The following is an 11254-nucleotide window of genomic DNA, read 5'->3' as shown; positions in this document are numbered from 1 at the left end:
TGATGATGTGATGGCAAGACACCATCTAACAAATGAAATTCAAGTGACAAACTTCCACAACTGTGCAACCACTACCTAGTTTGAGAAGACACGACCTGAAATTGACGGGATCTTGATGAATGAGAAACAAATGACAAGCTACCATTTCTGGTAGACTATAACACTTAGCATCTAAGCAATACAATGAAACGCCATATGACAAATAATGGATTATGCGTTGTTCTCTGGACCCAGCAAGGTTGTTGTCCTCTAGTTTCGTTAAGACACACAAGTCTAGTCGCTTCTGAGCTCTAGACTCAAGGGGCTAGGTACCCTCCCCCCCCCCTTCAATCAACGAGCTCGTGCCTAACCTAAGCTTCATCAAGGTACACAAGTCTACTCACTTCTAAGCTTTAGAGTTAAAGAGTTAAATACTTTCCCACTTGACCAATCTAAGAGACATACCCTTCAATCACGGTGTCCCAAGTCTAGCCCAAGCTTCATCAAGGTGCACAAGTCTATTAGCTTATAAGCTCTTACAAGACGCATAACCTCGTACTTGCCCGTCCTAGGGGACACACCCTTCAACTAAGGTGTCCTAAGTCCAATCCAGGCTCATATATACTGACATATTTATTGGGGATCCACCGCTCCAGACCATCTGAGTCGATCGGTAACAATCATGAGGACCACAAACATAATAAAGAGGACATAGATATTTACAACACAAGAATCATAAAGCTACATGGAGCAAATATTCATGAGACAAAAGAAATAAATACAACGTACTCCTACCGAGCAAGAACGTAAAGGAGTATGTTTCCTGACGACTCTCATACCAAAAAAAGAAAAAGACAACAACACTGTGAGGGAGCAATTGGGTTTAAGTAAGGAAGTCCAACCTAAGAGACATACCCTTCAATCACGGTAACAATTGGAAAATAGGAAAATAGAAGAAGAAAAAATCTACAAAAGTGGATGTGTAATAAAACTGTGCAGGTTCTACTTATCTGTTTTGATATATTTAAGCCAAAATAAAAAGTTATGGATAAACAGGGATGAGTCTTCATTCTAGTTGTAGAGAATAGCACGCGAAATACAAAAGTGCAATGCAACCTGCATAAAACAGGTTCGCACATTACTCTGCCTCCTACCTAACACCTCGTGTTGTTTTTGTCGTCTTCCCATTAATTACTTTAACCAGTCACCGTCTCAGGAAACTCGAACGAGTAAAATTCAATTCAGTTCAGTTCAATTCAACTCACGAAACCAAGAAAGAAAGAAAGAAAGAAAAAGAGGGAAGAGATTTTCTCAGCAACCAAACAAACAGATCTACTTCACCTTCTATTTCCACTTCCCGGATAATTTAACTAATTCATCATTACGAGACCACCGGGGATCACTATCCTCATGGCTCCGATTTCGTCGGAGAACGGCGTCGAAGGAGACGATGAGAGAGAAGAACAAGAAGAAGAAGATGAAGAAGACGACGAAGAAGAGCCGAGGCTCAAGTACCAGAGAATGGGAGGCAGCGTGCCTTCACTCTTAGCCGCCGATGCCGCCTCGTGTATCGCCGTCGCGGAGCGGATGATCGCACTCGGAACTCACGCCGGCACCGTTCACATCCTCGATTTTCTTGGAAATCAGGTTAGCAATCCTCGATTTTGAATTGCTAGTGTTGTGTTTCAGAAGCTTGTTTCTGATTGAGTCACTTTGTTATAGGTGAAAGAATTCTCTGCACATGCTTCTGTTGTCAACGACCTGAACTTTGACATAGAAGGTGAATATATTGGAAGCTGTTCTGATGATGGTTCAGTTGTTATAAACAGCCTTTTCACTGATGAGAAAATGAAATTCGAGTACCATCGCCCTATGAAGGCAATTGCGTTGGACCCCGAATATGCGAGGAAAATGTCTAGGAGGTTTGTTGCTGGTGGTTTAGCTGGTCATTTATATTTAAATTCCAAGAAATGGTTGGGCTATCGTGACCAGGTTCGTAAGATTATTGTACTCTTAGTCAGGGTTGTTAATGGCGGATAGCGTAGCGTAGCTGGCAAGCCCAAAAAACGCTATTTCGAGGCTATTGCAGCGTTATAACCGCAAATAGCCGTGAATAGTGGAGTAGCAGTGAACCCCCAGGGCCCTACGCTATTGCACTGCTATAGTGCGCTATTAACAAGCCTGCTCTTAGTTAGCACATTGCTTTCAGTGGTACTTTTTGTTTGTTAACTAAAAATACCCGCCCCCCTCCCCGAAAAAAAAAAAGGTTTTGCACTCTGGTGAAGGTTCAATACATGCGGTTAAGTGGAGAGCGAGCCTTGTTGCTTGGGCTAATGATGCAGGAGTGAAGGTTTATGATACTGCCAATGAACAGCGCGTAACGTTTATTGAAAGACCACGAGCGAGCCCGCGCCCTGAGCTTTTGCTTCCTCATCTTGTCTGGCAGGTTCGTCAAATATCTATGTAGGCATACTGTTGGGATGTTTCATTCTGTCAAGCAGTGTTCACTGCTGTAATTAAATGCTTGTTCTGTCACTTCAAAGTTTGAGCTTTGAACAGCTGCGAGAATGTGATTTCATTTGTTGCCGTATCATTTCTTGATTAAATTGCTGAACTTTATCTCTTTCCATCACTTAATAGGATGACACTCTCTTAGTTATTGGCTGGGGAACATCGATCAAAATTGCTTCTATAAAGACAAATAGCTATAAAGCAGTCAATGGGACATTCAGGCAAGTTCCTTTGTCCAGTATGACCCAGGTGGATATTGTGGCGTCTTTCCAGACGAGCTATTTCATCTCAGGAATTGCCCCCTTTGGTGATGCTTTGGTTGTTCTAGCCTATATTCCTGGAGAAGAAGATGGAGATAAGGATTTTAGTAGCACTGCTCCTTCACGGCAGGTATTATGTCCCGTGTATACTATGAAACTCTTGAACTTCTCGTCCTGACCTTGCACCTATTATCCTGTGAACCCCCCCCCCCCCCCCTCCCCTTTATAAGCTACAACTGGTATTCATGGTTCTTCTTCTGTGTTAAGCTAAACAAAAGGAGCTGCCTCTGAGCATTTTAATTCAAAGTGTCATTTCCTGGTCCATAATACTTGGTGACATGAGGGATTTGAGATTATTTTTTGTGTGTCTAAAAGATCAAATAATGAACTGGCTCAATCAGAATATTTAGATTGCTTTCGGTATGTAAGAAAAGCGATGATACCGAACCAGCCTAATCTTGCTTATTACATTATTTAATGTGTCATGTCTCGTTGAGGTTGGATATCATTTTAATTTTTTTTTCTATTCCTAACTACATTAGTAGCAGCGATTCTAGAGAATAACCAACACTAACTGCATAATCTTAATTGCATTTAGATATGGCAGGAAAAAAGGTTTAAGTGAGAAAGCAATGAGATTCTTATTGTATTTGTCAAAAATAAGATGTATATCGTGTATTATAAAAGGAAAGAGAAGTGAGTATGCTTATGTAATCCTCTTCAGTAAGCCCGGAAATTTGACTTAGTTCTAAAGGTAACTAAATGAAATTTTGAACAGGGCAATGGACAAAGACCAGAAGTAAGAATCGTAACATGGAATAATGATGAACTTTCAACGGATGCTCTACCAGTGCATGGGTTTGAGCATTACAAGGCAAAGGACTATTCTCTTGCTCATGCTCCCTTCTCAGGTTAACATTTGGTTAGTGTTGTTTATGATGTATTGATAGAAACTGAATCCGAACACATTCAGTTTTGGTGAATGAATCTACTGTGTCATTGAACTGTGGATACTGAAATCTGTGTGATATCAATGCTTGTGTGGTAGATTTACACTGGGAGACAAAGAAAAGAAGTGAAATAGAAAATGGATTACACAGTATTTCAGAGAACCTGGACTTTCCCTCACTTTTTTCCTTACCCATTTATCACCTCCCCTCGCCTTTTTATTTCCGTACAGACCAAACCTTCCCTCCCTATTCCCCTTGATTACCTCTCAGACAATCTTTTACGTGAACCATTTCCATTCCTGGGATCTTAAGAGTGCTTTTATGTCGAGGTTTGTTAAGTTTATTCCCAAGTAAATGAATATAAAATAATACTTCCCGACTTCCCGTATTTGTTATACATGTTTTAAAAATTTATTCCTTTGGAATTATTGATTCATAGAAAAATGTTATCCCATACTTTTGCCTATTTTATTTCCATGAGGAGGAGCAGGTGTTCTTTTTCTTATATCATGGAAATGGAAATTATGTGGAAATTTTATCATAATAAACTTCCACTCCCACTTAGTTCTCTCCTGTATTGTATTTTGAAAAATATTCCCATTAATTTTAATGTCAACAAAACTAAGTTTTCAAATATGCCTATAAATAGTATTCCGGGATATAAGCAAGGCCACCTTAGAACCTATCTGGTTTAAGGAAACATTTTCTATTTTCACTAGTAATTACAAAAGTGCTACTCTACTGGTAGCTGACCCATGATCAGAAGGGTCTATAGTAGGAAGCAAAAGAGTGGGCTTATGGATAACCAGGCCCAATTGTACAGTATAGTAAGTTACAAGTTAATGGTTAGAGGCAGTTTTGACTTATGAGAGTCACTATTTGTATTGCGAAGGGGGAAAGTTTCAGGGACTTTTGGCAGAAAGTGGGAGTGTGTGTCATCTTGAATTCTTTCTGGTTCAGTCTACACCTAGACTGGGTCCAGTACTGAACTATTAGTTTCTGAAAAAAAATCAGTCTCTTTTCTGTCATTTTTTAACCAGTGTAACATCCGTTTTCATTTTATTACTTGTCTTCAAAGATTTGTTAAGTTAACAATGAAAACTATTCTTAATTATTTTCTCTGTTTTCTGTACATATCTTTGAAATACAGTAAAGTGAAATAAGGTGATATTTTTATGATTATTTATGAAAACGGAAAATGAAAGATAAAAACAAACTAAATAGGCTCTTAAATTTCTTGATTGCGTCTCTTGCAATCTGTTATATAAACCACTCTCTCCCTTGGACCTGCTTTGAGCATTCCTAATGTACACCTTAAAAATAGGTGGTTTTCTAACATTTAATTTTGTTTATGGAAAGATAAATGTTGTTCTCATTCAAATGCAGGCAGCAGTTATGCTGGTGGTCAGTGGGCTGCAGGTGATGAACCACTATACTATATTGTATCCCCAAAGGATGTAGTTATTGCAAAACCAAGGTTAATTTCAATTTTATCCTATTGTTCTGTTCTATTTTTTTTATGCATTTATTTATTCCTATAAAAAGGTAAAGAGGGAAAGGGGGCCAAGAAGGATGATAAACATGATTTAAATGAAGAATTGATGTGTGACGTTTAGTTTTATGCGTGTGGAGGGGACTTAGTAAGAAAATAAGTGGCCTTTCTTATGTGAAATTTTCGTCTTAAACTACCATCACATGCACTTGTCGTGATAGATATTTTGTTTTGTATATTCTATTATCGTCCTTCACTTGTCATCTGCCTGCTAGCTAGGCATGGGAATGTGCTAATGCAGTGGTTTGATGGTGCTGGTCATTGTTGTCCAATTCATCTGTAGTTGTGTAATGTTTGTATTATTGTATTTAACATATCATAGAATGATAGTCTGAGGAACATACTTTGCTAGACATTTTACTCATGATGTGCCTCAAGAAAAGTTTAATGCTCTTGTCTATTTGTGAGATCCTTTAAAATTGTAATAGGAAATCAAACCTCCCCCCTCCCCCCCCCCCCAATAATTTGCGCCCTTCAACATATGCTGTTGTTGCCACTTGCCACAACTTAGGTGTTTATGAGAAAGCTAAGTCATCCATTAGTGCCCTTAAGGGATGAGAACATTCAAATAAAAAACAAACAAAGCCTGAGCCTGTAGCTTAAATTTCTTGCTAACAATTTTTTCTGGATTTTTTTTTGACATATCTAAAATGTCATGTTTATGTTATAAGGTTTTCTACATATTGAAAAAATTTAGATTAAAATATGGAGAGAAGTTGATGCTTGATGGCAATCAGGGATACTGAAGACCATATTGCTTGGCTTCTTCAACATGGATGGCACGAAAAAGCTTTAGCAGTGGTTGAATCTGGCCAGGGACGGAGTGAACTACTTGATGAGGTATTTAAGTTTATCCTAATTCAACTTTTAAACTTTTTATGATTATTAGAGTTAGATGTACAAAAATACACAATAAAGGATAATTGTGAAGCACATAATTGGAACAAGGGTATGCTTGTGTGCATACAGAATTATGGAGGCACTTGTTTATGTTGATTTCATAATGTAAAGGCTTCTCAACTATTTTGTTTTTCTTGATCTTTCAGCCCTCATGATCCACGCTACAGGGTTTGCTTCATCTTTTTAATTGACATTCTATGATCGTCCCAAGAATCAGTTTGTGGTTTTGCTGATTTTGGTTGATAAGATTTATCCGCAGAAGATGAATCTCCCCCTGAAGCAATTTGCACCCTTTTGTTCTCGATTGTTTATTTGATCTCTCACAAAACTGGTCCATGCTGCTGCAATGCCGGCATTTTCCTCTGCATTGTCTCAATGTCCCATGCATGTCTTCCACGTTGCCCTCTTGAACTGCCATCCCTTTTTTCCAACACCTGAGCCCTATGTGTCATTTCTCCAATTGGTACAACCCTCTTCATCCGGCATGTCAGATCATTGACTGGGTTTAATAACAGAACTTTATTGAACTTAAACAAATCTGATAGAGAAACTGCCAATTCAGACTTGTTTTATGTTGACTTTGGACTCTAACAGCCTACATTAATATAGAAACTTGAAATTGACTAGATCAGTATTGAAATATGATTTAACCTTCTCAGTTTTCTAGCTTTTCAAGATTATATTTTAATGCTGTTGGTAATTATTATTATTTTTAAAAAAAATCAAGGATATATTATCCTCTCCATTATTATACTTTCTTATCTCCTCTTTGATTTTACTGACTTTTCTATAAAAATCACTGTATAATGTATGTTAAGTATTAAGTGTGTATTTGTGTAATTTTTCCTTCTAGGTGAACTTTTCATTTTAGTGTAATGGGATCTGATTTTTCTTTATTTCCTACTATCTTTGCAGGTGGGATCTAGGTACCTTGATCATCTGATTGTGGAAAGAAAATATGGTGAAGCAGCTTCTTTGTGTCCTAAGTTACTGCAAGGATCAGCTTCAGCATGGGAAAGGTAACACATGCCTTTATGTATTACTCTATTGTAGAGTTCATGTTTTGTAATTGAGCGTTCAATGGGCTTTTTTCACAGGTGGGTCTTTCACTTTGCTCACCTTCGTCAACTCCCTGTTTTGGTCCCTTACATGCCTACAGAAAACCCCAGACTACGAGATACTGCTTATGAGGTCTGTCACGCTTAATGTGTTTATGTAGTATCTATGCTGAACTGACTTGGGATTAAAACTCTTTTATTGTGTCTTCGATTCTACAGGTTTCTCTTGTTGCATTGGCTACAAATCCATCTTTTCATAAGGATCTCTTGTCCACTGTAAAATCCTGGCCATCTGTAATTTATTCTGCATTACCTGTTATTTCAGCTATTGAACCTCAGCTAAGCACTTCCTCCATGACTGATTCGCTCAAGGAGGTTGGTCTGATTAATTATATTTGCATTTTGAATCTTATAACCATCTTTTTATATTAACATGTTCTTGTTCTGTGTCAGGCATTAGCGGAGTTGTATGTAATCGATGGGCAATATGAGAAAGCCTTCTCATTGTATGCTGATGTAGGTGGTCCAATTATTCTTCAGTCTTCACACCTAAGCAATATAAAGATTTAAATGTCGTTCAAATGCTTTATTGTAGAATCTTTGTCTTTTTTTGTTTTTACTGCTAATTCATTTTCCTTTATCTCTGTGTTTGTTGAAATTGTCAGCTCATGAAGCCAGAAGTGTTTGATTTCATTGATAAACACAACCTACATGATGCAATTCGTGAAAAGGTATAATTGTACTTTGTTAAAGTCATATTTTGGAATTCCATGTTTTCTATATAGCGTTAGGGTGTCACTGATGTGGTAATTCATATTTCATATCTCTTTTGGCATTCAGTTTTAAGCTTCAGTGCAGTATGTTAGGATCTGGTTATCCATGTTTGCCATATCTCTGATATATTGTATGCATATGGAAAAATGTATGAACCAACAAAGACCCATATCAGATTTGAGAATTGGTTGATTTAGATTTGAACATTCTCAGACTTGTTTATAGACGAGAAAAGTAGTGAAGTGGTATATGAGCTCATTTCTGTTTGTATTCTTTTCTGTATATGATAACTGGACTCTTATTGTTTAATCTCTGCCTGTTTAGGTTGTCCAACTGATGATGCTAGATTGCAAACGTGCAGTTCCTCTGTTGATCCAGAATAGGGACATAACAAGTCCACCTGAGGTTGTGAAGCAGCTTATAAGAGCTGATAATAATTGTGACTGCAGATATTTTTTACATTTATATCTACATTCATTATTTGAAGTAAATCCACATGCTGGGAAAGACTTCCATGATATGCAGGTAGATTTTTCCTCTTTCTCTTAACGTCTGCAAGCATCCTTTGTTTTGTAATATAAGCTGTAATTTAATACAGTAACCATATTTAAAATGGATGAGAGCCATGTTTGTGATTTTGAGTTCCAATACTGCCTTGTTTTTATATGAATGGCAAAATAAAGTAAAAGCCTTGGTACATGATGACTCTGGTTTGAGTGGTTTCATTATAGTCCAACACAAATCTGAATGAAAGGACAAGGACTTGTAAGTCTCAATGCTTGCCTAAATAGCTTTATATTTAACCATGTGCAAATGATTCTGCAGTCTTGTGCTTTGATATATTTTGATTATAAGTCTTTACATTGTGGCCTTCTAAAGAGTTTCTTCAACTTTTTTTTGATCTATTTTATTAATGATCCCTCTTAGACAAACTGTTTACCATGTCTTATCAATATTAACTGTTCAAATGGAGAAATGCTATAGCCTCCGAAAATTCATCCGAACCATCTTTGCTTGACATCACTGCTTATTTAAAATGTTAATCAATGCTTACTTTTGTGATGCATTTCTTTTTGGTGGTTCGGCTGCATCATTGCACACTAATTTTAACAGCTGTGTCTAGTTTTCTCGCATTTGCCTTAAATCTATGTCTGGTTGTCACAATATCTGTCTTCTGCAGCTAAACATGAATAGCAGTGCTTTACATATGCTGCATGTAATCAAATGATTATTTTCCAGCATTTAATATGTTGTTTTGTCCCCTAATATGCATAGGTAGAACTGTATGCTGACTATGATCCAAAGATGCTGCTACCTTTTCTTCGTAGCAGTCAACACTATACCCTTGAGAAGGTGATGAACCAATATCTAACTTTACTAGTGATATGTCTGCATGCTTGTAAGTTGAATTCTCAGAGTTGTTTTTCAGGCACATGAAATTTGCATTAAAAGAGACCTAATGAGGGAGCAAGTCTTCATCTTAGGAAGGATGGGGAACTCAAAACAAGCCCTCGCCATTATTATAAATAAATTGGGGGATATAGAGGAGGTATTTTGTCTTTTTCAATGGAAGTGGTTTATGGTTCGGACCAACGTCTAAATCTTGAACCAAAACATCAGGGATTCTATTAAGATTGAAGTGGTCATACTTTTGCACAGGCTGTAGAGTTTGTTACCATGCAGCATGATGATGAACTCTGGGAAGAACTAATCAAGCAATGCCTTCACAAGCCTGAGATGGTATATCCGGATAACTAGATTGTATATTTACGATATATGATTGTTTGATTACTTTGAGAAAAGTTTTGTATTTCTTAAAACTAACCTGCATGGTAGTTGCATTTAACTTTTTTTCTGATATTTAGAGCAGAAAACAGCTGTTTAAGGACAGAAAACTGGAGCATCTTTTATATGTCCTCTGACTTTGTTTCCCCAAGTATGTCGGGGGACATTATCTTTATGTCTGTCCTGTTTGATTCTGCATTTCTATTTTTAAGATGTACTAAACATCGAAAAAGGCCCATATGTCATGTTCTGTCCTATTGTAACCTATTTTCCAAACACTAATCTCAATCCTCTCCTAAGTTTTAAGTCATTATTTTTCAAAAAAATAAGATAAATAGATGTTTTGCAAATCTGTTTAAGAAACCATAAATTAAGCACCACAGGCCCAGAATTTGCAAATCTTGTGGACCTACTCTTTTTATCTTTTTCTTCGCTTGATTATTGTAATTAACAGGTGGGCATACTATTGGAGCACACAGTTGGAAATCTTGATCCCCTCTACATTGTAAATAAGGTTCCTAACGGGTTGGAAATACCTAGGTAAGTGATAAATGATATTTAACAAAACTAACATATTGTCAAATCATATGTTTATTGGGAAAAAGTATTAGTATTTGGATTGTTGATATCATTAAGTAGGAAATAAATTCCTTTATCACTATTTCTGGTTATACTCTGCACGATATTCACCCACTTTAACTTCAGCTGATTACTTAGATAATCAGATCATTCTGGCTTTCTGTTCCAGATATATTCAGTTCTCATTGGCATTCTATTGCACGCTATCTTTAATTTCTCTATCTGTTTTCTACAGGCTCAGGGATCGGCTGGTTAAAATTATCACTGATTACAGGACTGAAACATCGCTCAGACATGGGTGCAATGATATCCTTAAGGTGCTTTTCTTTTCCCTCCCCCTTTTCTCACCCTTAGTAGAATAGTAGAAGGGACAAGGAAAAATTCTGTGATTTTGATTCAATACAAATTTTCATGATTTTTCTGTTTCACATAGGCGGACTGTGTCAACCTTCTAATTAAGTATCACAAAGAGGCAAGGCATGGAATTTCCTTAGGTAATGAAGAAGATGAGCCACGAATCAAAATGAGCAGTACCCATGCTTTTCAGGTATCTGACAAATCCCCAAGCCTGAGAATCATGGAGGTGAAGTCAAAGACTAGGGGAGGTGGAAGATGTTGCATATGTTTTGACCCATTTCAAATACAGAGTGTATCAGTCATTGTTTTCTTTTGCTGTCATGGTTATCACACAACTTGTCTCACGGATTCGTCCTACACAATTAGTACCAAGAAAGCGATTGAAGTCACTTCCCAAGAGGCAGAAACGTATGACAGCTACAATGGTTATGTGGATGATGCTAGTGATGATGATAATGAAGCCAATTCAGGTTGTCCTCGCTTGCGTTGTATATTGTGTACTACTGCTACTGGTTGAGTGTGTTTTTGTGTATTTGCATTTGCATGGTT

General features: G+C 37.2%; 1 protein-coding gene across 1 annotated transcript in view; it reads left to right on the top strand.

The window, feature by feature from the left end:
• Positions 1 to 1118: 1118 nt before the first annotated feature.
• The window catches only part of LOC130747200 (vacuolar protein sorting-associated protein 41 homolog), a 10217-nt gene continuing 81 nt past the window's right edge, over positions 1119 to 11254 (top strand). Inside the window, exons 1-19 of the mRNA XM_057600056.1 lie at positions 1119 to 1626; positions 1702 to 1971; positions 2246 to 2425; positions 2620 to 2880; positions 3529 to 3661; positions 5087 to 5177; positions 5990 to 6092; positions 7068 to 7171; positions 7250 to 7343; positions 7430 to 7585; positions 7664 to 7726; positions 7876 to 7941; positions 8309 to 8509; positions 9260 to 9337; positions 9414 to 9533; positions 9644 to 9724; positions 10224 to 10309; positions 10584 to 10665; positions 10782 to 11254. The exon at positions 10782 to 11254 is cut by the window's right edge and continues 81 nt beyond it. Of these exons, the coding sequence (XP_057456039.1) occupies positions 1390 to 1626; positions 1702 to 1971; positions 2246 to 2425; positions 2620 to 2880; positions 3529 to 3661; positions 5087 to 5177; positions 5990 to 6092; positions 7068 to 7171; positions 7250 to 7343; positions 7430 to 7585; positions 7664 to 7726; positions 7876 to 7941; positions 8309 to 8509; positions 9260 to 9337; positions 9414 to 9533; positions 9644 to 9724; positions 10224 to 10309; positions 10584 to 10665; positions 10782 to 11222 (2847 nt within the window). The 5' untranslated portion in view covers positions 1119 to 1389 and the 3' untranslated portion in view covers positions 11223 to 11254. The remainder of the gene's footprint in view (positions 1627 to 1701; positions 1972 to 2245; positions 2426 to 2619; positions 2881 to 3528; positions 3662 to 5086; positions 5178 to 5989; positions 6093 to 7067; positions 7172 to 7249; positions 7344 to 7429; positions 7586 to 7663; positions 7727 to 7875; positions 7942 to 8308; positions 8510 to 9259; positions 9338 to 9413; positions 9534 to 9643; positions 9725 to 10223; positions 10310 to 10583; positions 10666 to 10781) is intronic.

Source organism: Lotus japonicus, chromosome 3, assembly GCF_012489685.1.
Source record: "Lotus japonicus ecotype B-129 chromosome 3, LjGifu_v1.2".
In the NCBI taxonomy this organism is placed as follows: Eukaryota; Viridiplantae; Streptophyta; class Magnoliopsida; order Fabales; family Fabaceae; genus Lotus; species Lotus japonicus.
The sequence above is the reverse complement of the archived record's forward strand: the minus strand, read 5'-3'. Positions and strand labels throughout refer to the sequence as shown.